We start from the raw sequence: 23,196 nt of genomic DNA, 5'->3' as shown, positions 1-23,196 counted from the left end.
ATTGGCAAACTATGTACAACGAAAGCTCGTAAATTAAATTTGAGAGATTTATCTTTCCAATTTTTAAAATTTGCGAATTTTTTCCTCATATTTCAGTTTATAATTTTTGGCGATTGTGCCACCTTGTTGAAAGCAAGTCTATGAAGGTTTGTGTATCTACAAATGTAAAACTGAGGAGCTGTGTCTGGGAGGGAAAGGGCGTATGCATGGCCATTTCGAGAATGTATGCGTGAGGGAAAGGGTGTGTGCACGGCCATTCCGAGAAAGTATGGGGAGTTGTTTCTCATAGGGAAAGGCTCGATAAATGTCTGAGGTTGGTGGTGCATATATGCAACCACATATACATACATTCCGAGAATGTGAGAGGTTGGAGTGCGCACGGCCATTCCGAGAATGTATGGGGAGCTGTTTCTGAGAGGGAAAGGGAGTGTGGACGGTCATTCCGAGAATGTATGGGAAGCTGTTTATGACAGGGAAAGGGCGTGTGGGCGGCCATTCCGAGAATGTGGTGGTGCATATATGCAACCATGGCGATGGCTTTTTGTCTTTGCTTTCTTGCTCACACTCGCAAAAAGCACGCAGACATTGCAAATTAGATCGATGCTTGCAGGTTTTCAAGATGATCAGATTGAAAGATTGATGCTTGCAGGTTTTCAAGATCATCAGATTGCTGGAAGATTGATTCTTGCAGGTTTTCAAGCTTATCAGATTGCTGGAAGATCGCAAAGATTGATGTTTGCACGTTTTCAAGCTTATCAGATTGTTGGAAAATCGCAAAGATTGATGCTTGCACATCATCATATCATCTCTGGAACATCGCAACGATTGTCAATGCTTGCTGGTTTTCAGGATGATCGTCAATGCTGCTGCTTTGCAGGTTTTCAAGATGAGCAGATTGCTGGTTTGATCTCAAACAGGTCACCAGTTTTGCGCTGCGAAGTGCCTCCATCCAGGATGGTGAGCCAATCGTCCCCAAAGATTGGCTCGCCTGTTGTGGATTGCGTGCAGGAGAACGACGACCCTCCCAGTACCGGCATTCTGCACACAAGATTTGTGGGAAACGTCCCGCATCACCTCGCTTTCAAGATCCGCGGATGGTGGCCAAGCTCAAGACTGCGCGAGAGCAGCAGCTGCAGGAGAGCGAACAGCAATTTCTATTTGTTTGCACACCGATTGGTGAAAGACGATCAGCTCGCCGGTTGGCGGAGTTTGGTGATCGATTGATTCCGGCGAGGAAGAAGCGCAGTAGAGCATGCGAGGCGGAAAGAGCATGGGCCATTTGACAAATCCATGGCGCTCTCGCAGCAACTGTGCACGCACTTGAGGCTTGATAAGGTCGCTTACCTCCCCCCTCTTCTCCTGCTGGTTTACAACCTTCCCTCTCGGGAAACCTCCTTCGCTCGAGCTCCCTCTTCCGTCATTCCAACTACATTATCAGCCGCACTGAAGCTGCCTGCATGCATGATCGTCGTATACTGTAAAGCTGTCGCACCTACAAACCTGTACCCAAAGGTATTTTCATCCGCAACTGCGCTTCTCTTTCATCCTCAATTTGATTAAGACATGCAGCTCCACCAGCTTCCGGCCACCTCAAGTTGAAAACGTCCAAAAATAACGTACGCCGTTCGGAGAAGGTCGATACGAAATAGCCGAGTGACAGTATAAACGTGTCAATAAGGCCAGCTTGTGTATGAGCGCTGCCGGTGCGCAGAGAGAGCAGAGACAGGAGAGAGAGAGAGAGAGACACACACTCACACACACACAGAGAAGGTTCCAAAGTCTCAACATTCAGCTTGTAAAATGGAAGGTTAAAGAGTGCTTGTCGATTGCATTTTACGTGAGTTATTGATCAACGTTGTTTGCGCGCATTTGTTTACAGAGACATTCTCGAAATGACAATCACTTCTGTAGACGCTGGAGTCGATAACTCGACAAAGGCCAGAAAAAGGTTTTTAACACAGAACGACTTCAGCCACCTTTGTGAACTTGGAGAGGAAGCCATGCGTGATTTGGGGCCGAGAGACAGAAATGAAGAGTCTTGTCGCTTTTCCATACATACGGCGGTTCAGATACCAGAGATCAGTAGCTTCCATCTTTCTGAAGTAGACATGCCGGCTCGTCTTACCTCAGCAAGTATACTGTTGTCTCAGATAATCTCTTCTCCTCAACTCTAGGCCAGGAAGTAGCAATAAGAGTCTTTTCAAGCTGACCAATGATTTACAATATGCAGCACACGAAAATTCAAATCAATTTTCTCGGAACCGAGCTTCTGAGCAGGACAAGGTGGATTTTCCAAATGGGAATCTTAATGACTCACCTTTGCCCATATCTTTGAAGGTATATCATTCGTAAGCTGACGGAGGTGGCTTTCTCTTTATAAAGATTTGAACCGCACCTACAAAAGGCTACACGCCTCTGCATTCAACGCAAAGAAGTTCAAGGGAGTTTAAAAGTATAAATGAACCTAATGTAGAGACAGAAAAGTTACAACATTCATCAGATATAATTTGTGCGACATGCTGATAAGAATCCAATAAAAATTACATATTTAGTTTTCGTTTGTTATACGAGGGCATTACACAATGTGATCACCAAAAGCAAATTGGGCACAAGGGAGGGAAAGAGGAGGTGGTTTTCAGGGGAAATTTTATACGCTTTTTGGAGAATGTCCCACTTTCAAATGACGGCATCCATTAACGTTTCTTTTATTTGTGACTGCATCCATTAACGTTGCTTTGATTTGTGTAATTTACAGTTTGAGGACATCAAATTTAAGGTTGAATACAAAGCACCACAAGCTTGGAGTGCAAGGAGGACACTTGTGCGTGTGAGGCATGATCAGTCACCATACAAACAGATTTTGAATGGAATAACAGGATTTGTAGTTCCAGGAGAAATTCTTGCTATCATGGGTCCTTCTGGGAGTGGCAAGACAAGCCTTTTAAAGATTCTAGCAGGAAGATTGCAAGGTGGAGTTACAGGAGACGTGACTTACAATGATATTGCCTACAATCCAGCTCTAAAGAGGAGGTGCCCTCCCCCAAACCTCTCTCTCTCTCTCTCTCTCTCTCTCTGGTGTGAGTGCTTGGTTTGACAGCTACCATGCATGCACAGAATAGGAGGCAAGAGTTGCATGGCCACCTTCGGGGCATATGTGTGCGATGCATACATATGTCCAAAGAAGAAAGCTCATATATTATTTTGGGAGGCAATCTGATGTTTCCCAAATGCAAAGAAAATATAGAGCATTATTCCTCTCTCAAAAGGCTGGCTCTAGGAAGATTGTCCATTGGTGACAAATAGGGTGTGTTTTTAGTCTATTGAATGCTCTAAACTCTATTACTTAAATCAAAGTGATGGCTGCAGCATCTTACTCTAAAAATTGCGGGGGCGGAAAATAGACCATATAACAACCACCTCTCCAGATGATATTGCGAGGGTAAGGAAGGCTTTTTTGGTTTGTTTAGAGATACCATATCATAACATTTTGAATAGTGAATCAAGGCATATGAATAGCCTAATGACTAGGCCTTAACCAGAGATAAAGGCGTCCTCTTTTAACAGTCTCAATCCGTATCTTCAGAGTGAGTCCAGCAACGGCTGTCACATGTCGACAAGAACCAGCCCGATTATCCCTGCTCCTAAAGGCAAGCTGATTTCCAACATTCCAAATGTGAAAGGGAAGCTTGCAGGTTACTCTGGCATTCTTCAGCCATCAAGTGCCCCTTCCCATGAGGTCTAACATGGGGTCCAGGGCAAAAGAAGTGACGTCATACCTCTTGTTAGCTGTAAGGGACCTAGTGTCAACGTCCAGCTGCCTGTCTTCCCTTTTATGGCATGCCATTTATTCATTTTTTTCCATCAAGAACCCCTTTATTTTGGGATAGGGGTTTCTCCAAGTCCTTCTGAATCTTCTGCTACACACCCAGGGGCCTAACCCAAATTCTGTCCAACATCCTGGTACCTCATTTCTCAAATCCAGCATCTACCGCAACGTGGCTCTGAGAGTACTAGACCTCCCCAGGAGGTCCTGTGCAATAGGGCTATTTCTTCCTGGAGGCCCATACTGCATGTGATTTGCTAAGTTACACTTGGAGCCCAAGACCTCACAAGACTGCTGAAAGATCTCTCCCAAACGAGAGTTTGAGTCCAGCAAAGCTTAAAGAGTGTCCTGCTGCTACATGTCAAATGCGTGGACTATAGACACTGCGCCTCACTGTTGGCTTCACCATATGGTTCTGCTCTTGTCATCTGTTGCGCCACCACAAATTGTAGCCAAGATACTGCTCAACGATTCGCCCTGCTGCCACATAGTGAGTTACCGCCACCCATGCCAGCCAGTGCATGACAGAGCCCAAGTGGCTCTGATGCCATATAAAAACAGTCAACATGGCCTAATACATGCATGCCACGTGTATGCCCACTTCCTCAGCCACCTACCACCCAGGTCGTAGGAGCCCTCCACTGTGAGGAACCTCCTGTATCCACCATTAGGATTTATATGCCTACAACATCATCCCACTATATATGTGGGATATATCCACAAGAGAGTCTGCCATATGACAATCCTATAATGTACACCTTTTAGACCATGGGCTTAGATTGCCCATGTGGCATGAACCTCTTTTGTGAGATTCTAACACCTATTAAGGCTTAAGAGCAAGGCATCACATTTTATGGTTTTCCCTCATTCCAACCTTCCCAAATTCTGGCATGTGGCATGCATCCACTCTAGCAAGGAAGCGACAAAGCTTATTCGAGCTCACCTCTGAAATGGTCACCTAGAGTCAGTCACAGAGTCATTTTGTGGATAGATCCAATCCTGTCAACATTGATTACTTTTCTACGTTTTCCAGGGACTTATACTTTATTGCCCTTAAGAGGAATCCTGATGAGCAATCACTTCATACCTGATTTCATTTAGTAGGTTGGGCCTTATTAACCTCCAACTTCTCAAAAAACAAATTCACTTCCTGTAGTGGTGGAATGTGGATTGTATCTAATTCACAGATCCAAGCAGCCCTTGCTGAGCAACAGAGAAATTGATTTTAGGGTTGTGCTCTCCTTTACTTTAAGCCCTCCCAAGGCAGTATGCAAAGTGAACCAATTCCTTAATATCATTGTTCCACTTGGCCCTGCTCTACCGACCTCTGTGTCTGCCCCTTCTCTGAGCAACTATGACCCCAACTTCAAACTCATCCAAGTCCAAAAGGAAGCAATAAGTTTGAAGGGGAGCAGAGCTGATTATCTCACTACCTTCAGAGAAAAAGGAGGAGAAGAAAATCGATATATGAACTGCCACTGCATGGTCATACCCACATACAGTGGTTTACCGACCATCTTAACTTAACTGGTAACATGTTCAATCTTGCAGCCCAAAAGCTAGTCTCTATGTAACTGGTCCAGTTGAATGCATTGAGAGGCCCCTTAGGATTCAATTTCTTTCCATCTAGCAACTGTAATTCAAAAATCATCCTCTTCCAAGCATCAAATTCTTGCAGTGATCCCTCCCTTCAAGAGTGTGTCCTATTTTCCAACAAAAAAAACAAAGCTTTCCACCCCTGAATGGTCCATTTCTTACAAAGCTTTCCACCCCTGAATGATCCCAGACCCCTGCTCTTACAAAGGGCATGTACTGAGGTGGCCAGGAATTTTACTCCTCAACAGAGACACAAGCTTTATACTGTCCTTGAGTATCTCCCTCACTTCTACCTTCTCAGAAACAATCACAGACACCATATATTCCCTCAATGGGATGGAGCACTCAAAGTCAGGGAAAGAACTTCACCTCATCCTCTTCCAAAGTCCAGCTCCTGCAAAAGTAAATAGTTTCTCGCTCCATATGCATGCATGTATGAAAAGACACTTCAGATCTAGAGAGAGAATACTCAGATGTATAACCAAAGGAATGTGTATTGGCATAAAGAACCAAGTACAAAACCTGCCTACACATGTACCAACACCCACAGCACAGTGTTGCTGAGGTAAGGTACCAAAACCGGCTCCATATGCTGTACCTACTGAGGTGGACTACTGTTTTCTGTCAGGCATCTTCTTGTAGGCTTCTGTAGCTACAGATGATGAGTCTCCTGCTCACCCTCCTTTGCAAATTACACCACAATACTCTTCTTCCTGTGTGCAGATCTGCCCCCCAGTGTGCTTCTGGAAGGCTCCACAAATTCCTGCAGGATGAACTGCCTGGAGAGTCCCAAAGGTCCTAGTTTTATAGGGGCTGATGTTGCTAGGGCTGGCCGACCTGGCCAGTCTGTAATCCTTACAGACCAGGCCAACTGGCCCCTTTTTCCTGAGCTGACCTGACAGACTGCCGACTACAGTCTATCCACACACTGACCAAAGCAGCATATGCTGCCTATAAAGGGCCTTGTGCCTTATTCTGGGTCTTTCCCATCAAACCAAGATTGGAGCTTGTCCCACATCAATTTGAGCTCCTCAAGAGCTGTGATCTTGATCCCTTCCCAATCAAACTCTTCATTTCCCTATCAAGCAATCGAGTAAGGGATAAGGTTTGGGTAGTGTAATCCTTGATAAACCGTCTATAATATCCAATGCCTCCCAAAAAAATCTGCAACTGAGGGACACTATGGGGAACGGGTAGCTCCCTTATCCTTTTAACTTTCTCTGGGTCAAGTGCAATCCCTCCATAGATGATAGCATTCCACAACACTACACCGTAAGGGACTCCAAACATGCACTAGTTGGGATTAAGGGCAATCAAATGCTTTTGGCAATTTTCCCCATTGAATGGGCTCAGTCCACAGTCAGCCCTAAACGCTGGAAAGAGTTGCCTATGTGGCTGCCCTAAATCTAATCTAAGAAGGATTGTATACCTGCTGCCCATGTGGCAGCCACATTGCTGCCTACATGGCAGCTCCTCTCCATCCCCCTGTATCCCATCTTGCTCTGTATGTCATCCTCCCCCATGTCCTCCCTCTATGGGGGCTCACAAGTGGGGAGGTGACCATTCTATTCCAACAGGTCCTTGCACCTGCTTCTCTTCTTTAAATCATGCGTCCCCAGCAGGTTCAAAGGAACAGGATTTTTACATCAAACAAATGGATTCGAGCATGATACAGCAAAATGTCTGGGCTTAGTGATCTGATTTGGGGCAAAACTTCTATGCTACTCAGAGCTAATGGCCTATGATTAAGTCCAATGAGAATCTTCTCCTTTGCTACTTGGAAACCATATCCTCCAACCTCTTTATCTTGATCTCATTTGAGAACAAAACTTGGGATGGCTGACAGCTCAGTTGCAAAAGTGTCGCCGGCTCGTTTTAGGTGGGTACCATGTGGCACCAATTGATGAGGGTTGGAAGCAATGGACTTCTCATATATTGCTTCATCTTTTGGTGACCGTTGATCTTTTCAGTAGCTTTCTCATGTCATTCGGTGTGTCATTATGTTTCTTTTCCACCTCTTTACAATGGGGTGGCATTAGCACTGTCAAAAGAACATGTAACCCCCACTCTGAGCAGGAGGAAAATGGACGGTAGAATAAGGGAAAGAAAGAAAGAGTCTTGTTTATGAGACGTCGTGAAAACTATATTCGATGGTTGGACATCCCCAAATTGATCTAAACTTGTCATAAAAGATTCTCTATGTTCTATGGAGCTGAGATTGATGTATGCAGAATCAGCTCTATAAAGGGAAAGATGAAATCCAGTGGCTTTGCCAAAAGAGAAGCAAAAAAGAGAGAGACTGAATCCACCAAAAATATCCTTCCATGGGAGAGAGATTTTTGGTAAATGGTAAATCATGTTCAATTGTCTGTTTCTGACTTAGTAATCAAAGAACAAAACTTGGCCACTGAAAATTGAGACTGTTCGCTCTTCCCCCTGTGAAAATGTAGTTTAAGCAAGGATTTTGACTTGGTTTCGTTTTCTTTCTTTGTGTGGCATCGCACAAGCACGGCTCTAGACATGGTGTTCCCATATTACGATACCGCTTGCAGATGAAAGTACTAAGAAAGCATTCATACCGTTTTGTTTTCATAACTGGTGATACGCCATCCAAGCGTTTACACTTTCCTCTCTTTTTCTCTGGCAAGAAAATGAGCTCCTATTAAGAATGACCAAAAATACAAAAAGAAATGAGGCTATCATAACCAATCTGGAGAATGGAAAAACTACATACACTTTTTGTATTTTATATTTCCTACACTGTAAAATCACAAATCGTTGTACCTTTACTAAATCTGAAGCCTCTGGGGTACACTTTCCTCTCTTTTTCTCCAGCAAGAAAATGAGCTCCTATTAAGAATGACCAAAAATACAGAAAGAAATGAGGCTATCATAACCAATCTGGAGAGTGGAAAAACTACATACACTTTTGGTATTTTATATTTCCTACACTGTAAAATCACAAATCGTTGTACTTCTACTAAATCTGAAGCCTCTGGGATCTGTAGACAAGGCATGTGCAAAAATATACTGATCATTTGTTCCTACATTTCTGGCAGGATTGGCTTTGTTGCACAGGACGACTTGCTGTTCCCTCAATTGACAGTTCAAGAAACACTGATTTTTGCAGCTCAGCTTCGGCTTCCTCGTAACATGACTCAACAACAAAAGATCATGAGAGCTGAGACCGTGATCAAAGACCTGGGCTTGGAGAGGTAATCTCATTATGTAGTTTGGGAAAGTGATCCTGAGGTATCTTACATTAGATCTCACTCAAGGGCCTGACAAGTAGTGGGGTGGCGGTAGTGTCATCAAAGTGGAAGAACAGATTAGGCTGTCGTAGTCTGTACAACATGTCTACATGCAAGGTTGAGATGCAGGAGTTGTTTTTCCATGCTTAAGTTTGTCTATATAACATTTCCATACATAAGTTTGTTTGTCTTACAAAGTATATAGATGCCTGAGACTTGAACTTCAGGGATACACAAATACACATATCATTGCTTTCTAAATTCAAACAGGGCTGATTCTAGATCATTGCCAAGATGGTTTTCAGATCATTGGAATTCTGATGCAATAGTTTCTCTACAGATGTCGCCATACTAGAGTAGGAGGTGTATTTGTGCCAGGAATATCAGGAGGTGAACGGAAGCGGACTAGCATTGGGTACGAAATACTCGTAGACCCATCACTGCTGCTTTTAGATGAACCCACTTCTGGGCTTGATTCTTCTACTGCATTGAGACTAATTCAAGTGCTTCAGAAAAATGCCAAGGTAAAAATTGTTTACTATACCTATACACATGAAAAGTGCCTTGAAATCTGTAAGGCTCCTAGTAATTTTTGGACCATTCATTCTTGTCTCACACAGTTGTGGCTTTTACGCAGAGCATGTGAACTAATTTTTTAATAACATTTTCTGTAAGTGCTAGCGTTCTTCATGACTGAGACTTCCCTACTTCTTTCCATCTCTGGACCCTAATAGGGACTCAATATATAGAAGTTTTCTCTTCTGTTTATGTGTGTGTGTGTGTGAGGGCCATGCAATACACAATTCCCCACACCATTGTCCTGGTGACTGGTCCAATGGCTTAGGGTGTATAGTGGCTAGTCCTTGCCATGCACTGTGAAGTTGAGGGCTTGCAACCGTTGGGTTGATTATCATGAGAGACTCCTCTTTTTCTTTCATATGATGAATTTGGGTTTTTTCTTGGAATCATAATACATATATTCCATTATGGTTTCTTGCATTGAAGTTCTAACAATTGAAATCTGAAAGATACCTTAACAAAATAATGCTCTCCAGGAAAAAAAGCGAAGATTTATGCTGATGATGCATTGCAGGTTGGAAGAGCGATTATAACAACTATTCATCAACCATCCAGTCGCTTATTTCACCTGTTTGATAAGCTCATCCTGATTTCAGAAGGCCATACAATCTATTCTGGAAAAGCCAGAGAGGCAATGCAATACTTTGCTTCCCTTCATTTTGTTCCTGAACTTGCCATGAATCCAGCAGATTTTTTACTTGACTTAGCAACAGGAAATGTTGCTGATATCACTATTCCAGAAGAATTGAGGAACTTTCAAATCCTTCTGGAGGAGGAAAAACAGTCTCCTTGTGACAATATAGAAAGCAATAAACGGGGTTTGAATGGAATCTCTACGCAATTATCAAGAGAAGTGATTAAGGTAACAGATTTTTTAATCACATATGGAAGCAAACATGAGGAATGACTATAGATCTTAAAAGTATAGCTTTGAAATTGGCAAAATGCTTTAGGTTGCAATTTTGATTTGAAAACAATGGCCGTATCTTATTTGTCTTTTTGTGTACTTGTTCATGCTATGCACTTCCCTTACATGCTTGATTGCACTACTTTACTTCCCCGTTCTAGAGAACGTTGTAAGATGAAGGGCACACAAAATAGTTTGTACTACAATCATGGCATGACACCTGTTGTTTGATGTTTTTTCGGCTGAAAACCAGGTCCTGCAGGAAAAGTATATAACAGAAATTGAGCCTCAAGAAAAGAAGCTAATGGAGACACTTGGCAAGGCTCCAGAGCATTTGCAGGCTGCAATGCAACTTAGGAGGAACTGGACCTCTTCTTGGATGACACAATTTGTGGTGCTATCAAACAGAATGTTCAGAGAAAGGGCCAGAGATTATGTTGACCATTTAAGGCTTTTCCAAGCCATAGGGGTCTCCATCTTGCTTGGATTACTCTGGTGGCAATCAAGGATTGAGACAGAAGCCCAATTGAGGGACCAGGTATGAATTCCATTTTGAATCAAACAATCTCTGGTTTGGAAAGATAGTCGACATGTCTAAGTCCTAGATGATTATGGATGAGATTGTGAAATAACACTTTATCTCAAAGGTGTATATGTGCCTAAAGAGTCTTGTCCTCTAGCGAAGGGAGGTACAACCCTTTATGAGAGGGTCTCTGCATTGTATGACTACAAGTTTTCTGTTTGTAAAACATGTGCCTCTTTGAAGAGTTGTAGTTCTTCATTGAGCAACTTGTAAAGGGTTGAAACCCATGGAAGTGTTCATGAAAAGGGCATACCCACCCAAACCATCCATTCAGCTAACCATTCATAAGTAGCTTTAGGAAAGCAGTTACTTGTAGATTTTGCCACAACTTGTAGATGGAGCGTGTGCACCACAATAAGGATAGAAATCTCCCATGCAATGGTCTTATGACACAATAACTGATGTGATAGATTCAAAGGTTATGATGTGAAGTCTTGAGTTGGGATATCCAGAAGCTAGTTTGCCAAACTATCCAAATCCTAAGATAAAGCTACCTATGAAGCATGAATGCTCAGCTCAATGAGGATAAGACCGAAGTGAAGGTAGAAGCTTTAAAATGGCCAAAGCTGACCTTTTTTTGGATAAGTGCTCATTTTCTGGCTTTGATGGCAGAGGCTGACCTATTTGTGGAGCAAATGTCTATATAGTTCTGCTCACTTGCATTTGAAGTACACAGATTTTCAGGGATAAGAGATTGTACGAGGCTAGACTCTATAGACTGGTAGTTTAGCTATCATTCATGGCTCTCGAATCAAGTTTGTATCAAAAATGGGATCAATCAATCAACCTCTTAATGCTTAAGCACGCATGCATATGCATGGAGATGGAGAGGCAGACAGACAGACAGATGATATGATATGATAGGATGTAGCTCTATTAAATTCCGCTTGCAGCCTTACAAGATCTATGGAACTAGAAGACACTATCATAAAGAGAGAGAGAGAGAGAGAGAGAGAGAGAGAGAGAGAGAGAGAGAGAGAGAGAAAGAAAGATATATTAACATCTTCAGAAGCCCTCACGGGACTATGAGACAACATACCACAGAGAGAGAGAGAGAGAGAGAGAGATATTAGCGTCTTCAGAAGCCCTCACGGGAGTATCATAGAGAGAGAGAGAGAGAGAGAGAGAGAGAGAGAGAGAGAGAGAGAAAGATATATTAACATCTTCAGAAGCCCTTACGGGACTATGAGACAACATACCACAAAAAAAGAGTCACTACTGCATCTCTAAGACTCAGAGATTCAAGGAGTGCATATGGCAACTCATTTCGATATTATTTAGCACTCGTCTAAGTCCTGGTACTGTATCAAAAATGGCCTTCATTACATTAGATTAAGACTGGGGGTCTTTAGGTTTAGATATGAAATCTCTAATTAGTGCAATCCCATCTCGGTAGAGTGCCCACTTTCCTGATTTCCTGGATTCTTTCACCTTTACAAGTTCAATGGTTCTTTGCTTGAGCTGTGTCGGAGTGAGTTCCTCAGATATCCATATCTTCATGTCTTTCAGCTTGTGTGTTTGTCGGAGAATCTTGGTCCTGGCTGCCTTGTCACTGAGAGTGATCTGTATTTGTGTTCCCTTCGGCTCAATATTCCAGATAGCATCTGGATCCCATTCCACTTGTGGTATCTTCTCTTTTAGGCAATCGATCTGATCTGCTGTGAATTCCTTTGTATCAAGGCAACCTTCTGGTAGCCCCCCCACACGTAAGATCTGCTTGTTGGATTCTCTGGTTTGCTGCTCTTTCACTTCCCTGTATAGATCGGCTTTGTTCACTGTACTGTTTACGTCTGCTGTCATCTCCTGTTTCATAGATCTCAAGTGCGTACTACCCATTTCCTGCACCTTAGAAACCAACTCTGGTGTTGGGGGAGATGCATTACACTTGTGCAGCACCTCCTTGATGACCTCTTGCTTTCCATTCCCCTTCATATCGTGGACCTTCCTTTCCAAAGCCGGAAGCTGAAGTCTGAGTTCGCAAACTTCAAGTTCTAGGTGATATATGCGCTCTTGTCGATCAGGGGGCTTCATCGTGTGATAGTTTTTCGCATATTGGATGGGAGTTGGGGTAAAACCTGCAACAAATGAGTACAGGGGATTCAAGGGCTTCACGGGGGTGGCAGGGATGAAAGGCTTGTGTACCTTGGGAGTCTCCATGTTGGCCTGTGCAAATTAGAAAGACCCCTCTCCTGCAAGTTAACCCCCGAGATGCACTGGGGGGTTTCAGGCCCACCCAGAGTCCCTTCACTCTCCTGCTGCTACTTCTGACAGGGGAGGCCTGAGTGAAAAGAAGGGGCTGAGAGAGCTTGGGCAACAACGATGACCTGAGCCCCTGCTCTGTTTAGACGACTGCTCTGTTCTCTTTGAGTCGAGAGAGGGTGTGGCGGATAACTCCTCAGTGACCTGCTTTACAAAAATGGGCAAACGGGAGGCTAAAAGTTGGCCCCGGGGGGGTGAAAACAGCCTGAGAGCGAGGCTGAGTGGGGCTAGGAGCAAGGCTGAGTGACGGAGGGAGACGAAAACGGGCTGGGAGTGAGGCCGACACTGAACGGTTTGAGGAATTTTTCAAGTCAGGTCACAAGCCAAGAGCTACATATGACTCATTCGACATCAATCTGAGGATCGAACACACAACTACACTTTTTTTAAGTATACAGCACACCCAACAAGTCTGCTTGCGGTGAGCGGCAGAAATGTTGGTCGCGATACGACTATATTTGAGGGTTTGAGGGAGTTTTATGCCAGGGCACAAGCCAAGAGCCACATATTACTCATCAGGCGTCGATACGATGATCGAACACGCAACACATGCTTTTTTTACGTACACACACAACCAATAAGTCTGCTCGCAGGGGGGGAGAGAGAGAGAGAGAGAGAGAGAGACCATCATGTGCATGCATACATGGACACATGCAAACTCAGAAACATACATGCACTATTTTGTTTTGCTCAAGTTCCACCTGAGGTTTTCATTACCAGTGTCTTCTGATCTTTGTGTTCAGGTTGGACTTCTATTTTACATTTGCATCTTTTGGTCAACATCATCCCTCTTTGCAGCAGTCTACAATTTTCCCCTAGAACAGGGTTTTCTTGCAAAGGAGAGGGCTGCTGACATGTACAGGCTGAGTGCATACCAAATTAGCAGCACCTTGTGCGACGTCCCAGCTCAGCTATTCTACCCCACCATCTTCATGACAATTCTTTACTTCATGGCAGGATTTCAACGGACTGTCTCTGCTTTTATATTGACTCAACTTTCCGTCTATTTGATTGTACTTACAGGCCAGGTGAGGATTATGATAATTCCTTGTGCAGTGACTTTTCCAATGAAGGAACTTGCCTGTGTACAGTTAGACAGTTGTTGCAGTTCATGTCCAGGATCATTAGATTATAGGTAATTAGGATAACAGATCGGTGTTTTGAGTTAGAAGACTCTACCTTAAATTGTTTGAAAGTGGAACGCTTTCTTTTTTTTTCTCTAGTCCTGCCCAGCTTCAACTGTTCTCACGTTTCTACACTGTGAAATCGTCTTTGGATTCCATCTTTATTAATTTGCCTAACCAACTGAAATTTTATATCTTGTTACAAGTGGGGATATGACTAGTGGCTCATTAGTTACAGGTGAGGAAATTTTATTGATGGTAAAGACGAGAAAAAATAACTATAAATGAATCATTATTTTTGACACCTTGGCATTAGGAAACGGTCATTTCATTCTCTTCACTCCTGACTGTGCCATTATGTGAGTACAACAGGGGGTAGGAGAATTCTTTGGTGCAGCTATACTGTGTGTTAAGAAGGCAGGAACCATTTCCTCACTGGTACTTCTTGTTTTCCTTCTTACAGGAGGATATTATGTTCAGGTGCGTCAATTTCAAATGGGGAATGGGTGACGTCCTTTGCAAATTATTTTTGTGCTGTATGCATGGTTTTCTTCTGTATTAATTGGCACCAAGGTCCAAGGCACTAAAAAGGATTGTTTTACTGAACAGCACATCCCTGTCTTCATCAAATGGTTGAAATATCTATCTTTTGTGTACTATGGTTTCCGCCTTCTGCTGAAAGTTCAGTACTCGCCGAAGCAAACTTACGAATGCTTTGAGACAGAAGGATGCAAAAGTGTTCAGTCTTCTCCATCCTTTGCAGGGATAGTTGACCTCAATGGGGGGGCAGAAGAGGCATGGGTGCTAATTGCAATGGCAATAATTTATCGTATCTTTGCATACATGTTTCTTAGACGCATCAAGATAGAAAGTTGAATGGTCAGACTTACAGACAATAACATTCACAATTTGGCTTGATCTTATTGATGCAAAGAGACAATCTTAACTTGGAATATAATTGCAAATTTATATATTTTAACCAAAGAGAACAGGGAAGAAAGAGAGTGGTGCTTACATTTTCTTCAGCTTTCCTCTATACTCCGCTTCCACATCCCAGATCAGTAAAGCTGTTGCATTTTACTGATTTTTAGTGGAAGATTTAAGAATAATTTTTCCTTGCTATTATTTATTCATAAAGTATTTTTCTCAGCTGTTCTTATCGTTTATTTGCTAATAATTTTTCCCTGCCATCTTATATGTTTAATATATTTGGCATATAGATTGAGCTGAAAAGCATATCTGTGGGTCATAAGGTTTATGCCAAGTGGTTTCCTTTATGAGATACTCTCATTTAGAACCGTGAATGCTACAAGGCTTGGGTAAACCGTGAAGTTTAGAATTGGAATTGCATAAAATTTCTTGGAGGTAGGTAAAAAGGGGAGCATTAGAAAAGGCTTGAATCCCATGCAAATCCTCCAAACATAAACGTCTGCATCTTTGCATCCTTACGTGGAGGAAATAACCATGGCTTATAGCAACTTGTTGCAATAGGGATGCCCTTCCCACTAGTTAAAATTGTATTCCAAAAATATATGATATTGAGACAAGTGGGTTGTTTGCCTCCTACAATGTGGATGTGGGCCGTAGGGCAAGTGTGTGCACTATAAAGGCTTTTTATGAGTTCAACACAATGTTAAGGGATGCAAAAAGCAATCACGTGGAATCTTAAACACCCATAGCCTTCTTTGGACCCCATTAACTTTGCAAAGGACACTGTTAAATGAATTTTATTAAAGGGAGTCTAACTAATTTTTATATGACTAAGAAATCTATGGCAGGTGTCAAAACTCAAAAAGTTTGGTGCAAGGTTTGAAATTGTTTTGTGCAAAGAAGCTATCGTCGGAGCAAAAAGGATTAGGGAGAGGAGGTAGGGTAGGAAGAGGAAGAGGAAAGCAAAGAATGCAACTGATGGAAATGGAACTGAAAGAGAAATGAAAGTACTAAACCAATGAAAGACTTACATTGTAAAAGCTTGATGTTGACTCCTATATGTGACACACAACACAAGTACAACCTTATATAATCTAGACACTAGAATACCAAAGTGCATATGGGATATCTCCCAATATGACACGAGACTAGAACACATATAAAACTCACTCAACTTGACTTCATTTCCTAGCACCCCCCAATGGAGGGAACGTGAGGGACTACTAGAATGGAACCAGAAACAAATATGGTAATTATGGGATCTACTAATCTGTGCACCCCATGTAACTCAAAGGCTAAATTACGAGCATGTTCAGAGGTTGATCCAAGCACTCTTATGGTTGAGACTCAACATGACTCAAAGGCTCATGTCCTAGCATGGCTACATGACCAGCTCATAGGTTTAGGGGCTACACCAACATCTTGGAACTCGATTGAGCTTGATAAAAAGATCCATCAAAGAGACCAATACAATGAGGCTCCCCACAATACATCCCCCTTTTGGCTCCAAAACAGAACTAACTAGTGACATGGAGCCACACATAACAACGCAATACGTCATTTAAGGAGGACTATCCAAGACTGGGAACCTTTATTGACTCAAGAAGACAAGCACTCGTGAGATTATTACAATCATTTTTGGAAAACTACCGAAAGAGGTAGAGTATCCAAGACTCATGGACAGATATAGAAAACAAAAACATCATCCTCATCTACCTCTTGAGAAAGAGAGGGATGTCATATTTCAGCAGTGATAGCATGAGTTTGTGTCGGGAGAGAATTCCGTCCAGTCTTTGCGAGGATTTCCATTCATTCATTCTTTTGAGAGTATTTTCGTTAAAGAGAGATTTTTATTCTGAGAGAGATCAAGAAAGTCTAAGCGATGATCTCTACTCCTTTGAAAGAGAGAGAGGTTCTTATCCTCGTCTGAGATAGAGAGCTTCTTGAAGAAACTTCAACGAAATATCCACGGGCTGCTCCATCCAATTCTCAGTTGCCATAGCAACAACAAAAAGCAATGCTTGGACGTCTTCCCAAGTTCAACGGCGGCAATCTAAGCTTCGCATGTTCAAAGAGGTGTTGGCTCAAGGTGCCCAAGGGCATGTATTCGTAAACTAACAACCTCTCGTTTTTGTTGATACAGTAACCAAGAAGGGACACTAGATGCCTGTGCCTCGCCTTCTTCAATCGACACGCCACACCGCCTACAGTGTCTAAGGCTCATGGCCTTCTACAACATCTCCTTTTGGCTCCCGGCTGGCTACGCCTACCTACACGGCACTCCTGTTCCTGCTGTAGTAACGTCAAACAACAAGTCGCAACAACCCGCTTTTGCTCCTACGACCAACGCCCGCTTCTACGTCTCCAGACTGCTACTACAAATAGCCAACTCCATCTAGCTTGTGAACTACAGCCAACTCCATTCCAGCCTCCATGGACTTGCGCTACCAAACGAGCAATGGCGCATTCCATCAATGAGCAACTGCTACTGCTCACGGATCTGCATGCTCAATCTAACAACAGATCTGTAGCTCGTCGACGGCTCTCCAACACGCTACTCTCTAGGATCCAGTTGCCAACGCCTCATGATAGGTGGTCTCCAACGCCTTCCTCAACTACGTGTTTAGTGAGCTCCCCAACAGCAACTAAAGCATTGGAGCAACTGGCACCACGACCAAACCCTTAGCGAGCGTCGAATTAACGGACAGCCTATGAGCACATCCACAGGATGATCTCCAACGAAGCCACCGCCACCCCTCAACAGAATCTTTTTTATTTTTATTTTGTCAAAATCTTTTAGATTCCAACCTTATCCGACACATGGCAAGATACAAGCCACTTAGGTAAGGTTAATGAGGGTTGGTCAATTTCTTGGCACATGGCAGATAAGGGTCAAGCTAACCCGGGTAAAGTTAACCCTAGGTCAACAATTTGGAGAAGTGGCAGTCTTATATGCCACATTAGCATAGCTGACAAGTCAATGTTCACATCATCTGCCACGTGGACTACCACATAGGCAATGCCACATCATCTACCACGTGGACTACCATATAGGTAATGCCACATCATCATCCAGCTCATTAGTGCCACATCATCATTGACTTGCCAAGTCATCAATCAAAGTCAACACTACCACATCAACATCTGCCACGTGGCACTGACCCTTGCAAGCACACTGTGCACTGCATGTGAATCCTCTTGCCACCTCATCACACAATGCCTCTTTGCATGTGACTCTGAGTGCCACATCATCACTAGCACCCTTTTTTGCCCCTCCACCTTGATCAAGCGATATCTCTTGATCCAGGAAGAATTTGAGGGTGCTCCAAAAAGGAAAAACGCTCGGTATTTTGTGCTCCACATGCTCGTCACATCACGCACACATTTTAGCACAAGTATCACACACTTTTGAGCCTTGGCGACAAATCCACTTTTTTATGCACATCAACCTCTACATCGACGCATCTAACCCAGCACCTAAAATGAACAAAGAAAAGAAATTATTTGCTGCTTTTTCATCGCTCGAGGATTGATCTAGATCTAGATCAAAGTAGATTAGATCATGCATAGCGGAGAGAACTCTAAACCAACCAATCAAAGCATGCCAAAAATTTCCTAAATATTTAGTTAGTCCCTTCGCTCACATGCAGTTTCACATTATCACATTACCGGAAACTTGACATTCCACAATTCAGTGAGCAGACTTCAGAGTGTTCAAAGGTATTGATCAACTGATCAAGGGGCAGATAGCACATGATTTGATTTCACACACACATGCCATCATTGTAAAGCCTATTTGGCTATTTTTCGGCACTGTGCACATCAATTCAAACCTTGTAAAGCCTCTTGGCTATTCCCAACACCAATTGCCACAAGCCTTGTAACAGATTCGATTATATATTACAACTCTATCTTCACTTACAGTTCAGATTTCACTTGATACATTCAGTGTTTTGCAGTTGATTTAGACAATGACTTCAGAGACACTTTGAGTACATTTCTTGCACCATGTCTATTACTAGCAACCTCAATTTGGAGGCATCTACTAAGCTAGACAACTCCAATTATGGCATATGGAAATACCGAATAAAGACCATTCATGTACTTCACCGACAAATGGGAGTATGTTGATGGGTCTACACCTAAACCATTGGACGATCCAGCCAACAGTAGCTCTACTCCACCTATTGTCGTAGCACAAGCAGACAATAGGATCTACAATGGGATCTACATCTACACCAATAGTGTCTGCACCTGTAGCACATCCTGCCATTGCTCGAGCACAAGCAAAATGGTACAAAAAAGCCAAATATGCATATCATCTAATAAAGCAAAATGTGCAAGATGTCATGCTAGGACAGCTCAATACAGTTAAGACATCCAAAGAAGCATGGGATATGTTCACAACTCTTTATGAGTCCAAGAACACTTCCAGGATTCTCACACTAAGAAACCTGATAACCAAAGTTTTTGCAATAGCAATGAAACCGGTCATGCTTACGTACTCAGAATCAAGGATTACAACAATCAACTCGCAACACCAACAGCAGGAGAGACCATGAATCCAATAGAAATGGTTCAAGTCATCCTAAATGGACTAGGAGAGAGATACAACAATCTAGTCTACAGTATTGCCATTCAATGGCAAATTTTGACATTGGAAGAACTCCAGTTAGTTTACTTGGTGAAGAACTTAGGATGCAAGCCATTCACGCACGCAAAGGTCATTGCAATGATCAAGCATTCATAGCTTTAGATAGAAGCAGAGGCAGAGGTAGAGGAAGAGGTAGATCATTCTAGCAAAATGGTTATCATCATCAACAAAGTCAGCATCAAAGTCAAAATCAACATCAACATCATCCTCAGCAACATCAGCATCAGCAATGAAGAAATCATTCCAATTGAGGAAGATTCCAAGGATGAGATAATGCATCCACCAATGTGTCAATTATTCAGTGCAACTATTATCATAAGTTTGGAAGAAGTAGTACGACCAAAGTGGTCAATCTAGCAACAATTGAGGGAATTTCCAAGGAAGAGGAAATCATTGTAGTGGACGTTCAAGTCACAATCATTATGCCAATGAACCTGAGAACATGTTACTTGCAAGCGAGAATATGCAAAAGGCTGAGAAACAGTGTATCTTGACATAAATTGCAATTCAAAAGAGAAATTTAGTTATAAAGTTAACCAAGCATATAAGCATCCTTGGTACATCGACAACGACGCATCATCTCATATGACAAAGCATCAAGAATGGTTCACAGAGATGAAACAATTAGAAGGTCAAAAGAACGTTATCTACACTGCAAATAACACACCAAATCTAGTTCAAGGAAAAGGCATTGTCCCTATGAACAATTTCTCTAGTACAAAAGGATTGGTGAAAGATGTACTCTATGTTCCGAAACTTAGCAAGAACCTCTTATCAGTTGGTCAAATGATAGAGCACAACTATCGAGTCATCTTCAACGGAGATGAATGCACGATCAGAGACAAATCCAAAGGATATCAGCTAGTAGGAAAAGTAGTCAAGGAAGGACGCTTGTTCAAAATGCTAGCTTGAGTACCACATTTGCATGCCATGTCGGCTCAACCACAAGAACAAATGCCACTTTTCGCAAAATGGCACAAGAGATATGGACATGTCAATTTCAAAAGCTTGATAGGGGTCAAAAATCTAAATATGGCAATTGGAATTCCTAAGCTTCAGTTTCTTGGAAAAGTTTGTGAAGCATGTTGCTTTGGTAAGTAAAAGTGAACCGATTTCGCCATAAGCACCACTTGAGTACGAGGTATTCTTGATTTGATACATACAGATGTATGGGGTTACGCCCAGACCCGCAACATCAATGGTTCAATTTACTACTTGACTTTCATCGATGACTACAACAGATATTGTTGGGTCTACTTTCTGAAAGAGAAATCTGAAGTCTTTTCTAGATTTCAAGAATTCAAAGCCATGGTTGAAAACCAGATAGGAAAAAAAATCAAAGTCATGAGATCAGATAGAGGAGGTGAATACATGTCTTCAGCATTCATGAAATTTTTCAGAAGTCAAGGCATTCAAAGACAATTCACTTGTGCAAATACTCCTCAGTAGAGGCAAGAGCTGAAAGGAAGAATGGTACTTTAGAAGATAGTGCTAGAGCAATGCTTAGTGAGAAGCACCTTTTGAATCAGTATTAGATAGAAGCAATACCCACTACAAACTGCTTGCTTAATCGGCTTCCAACTCAATTGACTCAGGGTATGACACCTTATGAAGCATTCACTAGACACAAGCCATGCATTGGGCATCTTTGCATATTTGGTTGCATAGCATATGCCCACATACATGACGACCATCGTAGAAAATTGGATACGAAGTCATGCAACTACATCATGGTTGGCTACAGTGAAGAAAGCAAACCATACAAGTTGTATGATCCCATCAACTGAAAGGTCATTATCTCCATAGATGAAATCTCTAATGAGGAATCAGAATGGAAAACCTCAAATACACAGGAGATAGACACATTGATTACACAGTCATCTACAGAAAAGATTGATGAAGAAGAGCAAGAATTTCCAAAAGCACCTCAAGAAGAACCAAAGCAACTCAGACGGTCTACCAGGGAAAGCAGACCACCTGCCAGATTGACATATGCTCAAAAAGGCCTGAAAGGCAAAGCAATTCATGTTAAAACCACCAAGTATGCTCTTATTGACTACCATCATGGCTACAAAAGAGCCAGTGTACTTTGAAGACGCACTTAACAAGCAAGAATGGCAAGCTGCTATGAATGAAGAAATGGAAGCTTTGTACAAGAATAATACTTGGGAATTGTGCGACCTTCCACAAGGAAAGAAGGCCATAGCAAACAAATGGGTATACAAAGTGAACTACAATCCAAATAGAAGCATTGAAAGATACAAAGCCAGACTAGTTGCAAAAGGATTTGCATAGCAATATGCTCAAGAATATGATGAGACTTATGCTCCATTAGCGAATATGGATTCCATATGGTTCTTGATATCACTAGCGACACTCAGTAGATGGAATGTATACCAGCTCCATGTCAAGAATGCTTTTCTCAATGGTTGCTTAGACGAGGAAGTCTACATGCAACAACCAGCAGGTTATGTTGAACCAAGAAAAGAGAATCATGTTTGCAATCTCAAGAAAAGTCTCTATGGCTTAAAGCAAGCACCTAAAGTTGCTACATCAGAATCAACAAGTATTTTGCTAATCTAGGATACATGAAATCCAATGCAGATCATACTTTCTACTACACAGTTCAAGGGAAAGACATTACTAATGCACTTTTGTACGTAGATGACCTGATTATGATCAAAAGCAAGGATAGCTTCATCAAAAAGTTGCAACAAGACTTATCTACAAAGTTTGACATGAAAGATCTTGGACGTATACACTCTTGCCTCAGTATTGAGTTCTTTAGAGATTCAAAGAGCACCTTCACGAGTCAACTAAAGTATGTTGGCACTCTCCTGAAGAAGTTTCATCTGGCATCTTCCAAGATTGCAACCACTCCCATGGAACAGAGTTTGAAACTTACAAAAGATTCAGAAAAGCCTACTCTCAATGACGTACTATCGGCAGCTCATCGGATCTCTAATATATCTAACTATCACAGGGCCAGATATTTATTATGCAATAAGTTCACTTGCACAGTTTATGTGGCAAGTCCAGAATAGAATCACTGGAATGCAGCCAAAAGAGCCTTGAGATACATCATTAACAGCCTTAAGCTCAAAAGTAAGGTACGAAGTTGAAATGTTTAACCGGACCATGCTTAAGGACCTCACTAAGGAACACGACAGTTTAGAATAGAATACAGAGAAAGTAATCCAAGATTGCATGGATACTGTGATAGTGACTATGCTAGAGATCATGAGACCAGGAGATCATGAGACCAGGAGATCGACACAGGGATATGCATTTTTCCTTAGTCAAGGTGCTATATCATGGTTGTCAAACAAACAGCAAACTATTTCTTTGTCTTCAACTGAAGCAAAATACAGGGCACTCACTATAGGTGCATGTGAAGCTATATGGCTCATAAGACTATTGTCAGAAATAGATTACTTTGATGAATCAAAGTCAGCAACAATATACTGTGATAATCAATCGGATCAAGCAT

The 23,196-nt window shown here is 42.2% G+C and overlaps 1 protein-coding gene across 1 annotated transcript; it reads left to right on the top strand.

Annotated features, from left to right (window-relative positions):
* Positions 1-1,749: 1,749 nt before the first annotated feature.
* Positions 1,750-15,172, top strand: ABCG26 (ABC-2 type transporter family protein). The gene is made up of 11 exons (XM_087375703.1): positions 1,750-1,770; positions 1,880-2,133; positions 2,231-2,337; positions 2,756-3,030; positions 8,479-8,634; positions 9,011-9,194; positions 9,764-10,111; positions 10,410-10,694; positions 13,742-14,026; positions 14,495-14,602; positions 14,732-15,172. The coding sequence occupies exons 2-11, from the start codon at positions 1,893-1,895 to the stop codon at positions 14,996-14,998; spliced, it is 2,256 nt and encodes a 751-aa protein (XP_087231829.1). The 5' UTR covers positions 1,750-1,770; positions 1,880-1,892; the 3' UTR covers positions 14,999-15,172.
* Positions 15,173-23,196: the final 8,024 nt, after the last annotated feature.

Source organism: Dipteris shenzhenensis, chromosome 6 (genome assembly GCF_047967505.1).
Source record: "Dipteris shenzhenensis isolate YYH24624 ecotype China chromosome 6, Dip_SZ_1.0, whole genome shotgun sequence".
Lineage (NCBI taxonomy): Eukaryota > Viridiplantae > Streptophyta > Polypodiopsida > Gleicheniales > Dipteridaceae > Dipteris > Dipteris shenzhenensis.
This window is presented reverse-complemented; position numbering and strand designations above follow the sequence as displayed.

Coding starts and splice junctions, on each gene's coding strand:
- ABCG26 (XM_087375703.1), top strand. CDS start 1,893: ATGACAATCACTTCTGTAGACGCTGGAGTCGATAACTCGACAAAGGCC. Junction 2,338..2,755: donor CTTTGCCCATATCTTTGAAG/GTATATCATTCG, acceptor TGTAATTTACAG/TTTGAGGACATCAAATTTAA. Junction 8,635..9,010: donor AAAGACCTGGGCTTGGAGAG/GTAATCTCATTA, acceptor GTTTCTCTACAG/ATGTCGCCATACTAGAGTAG.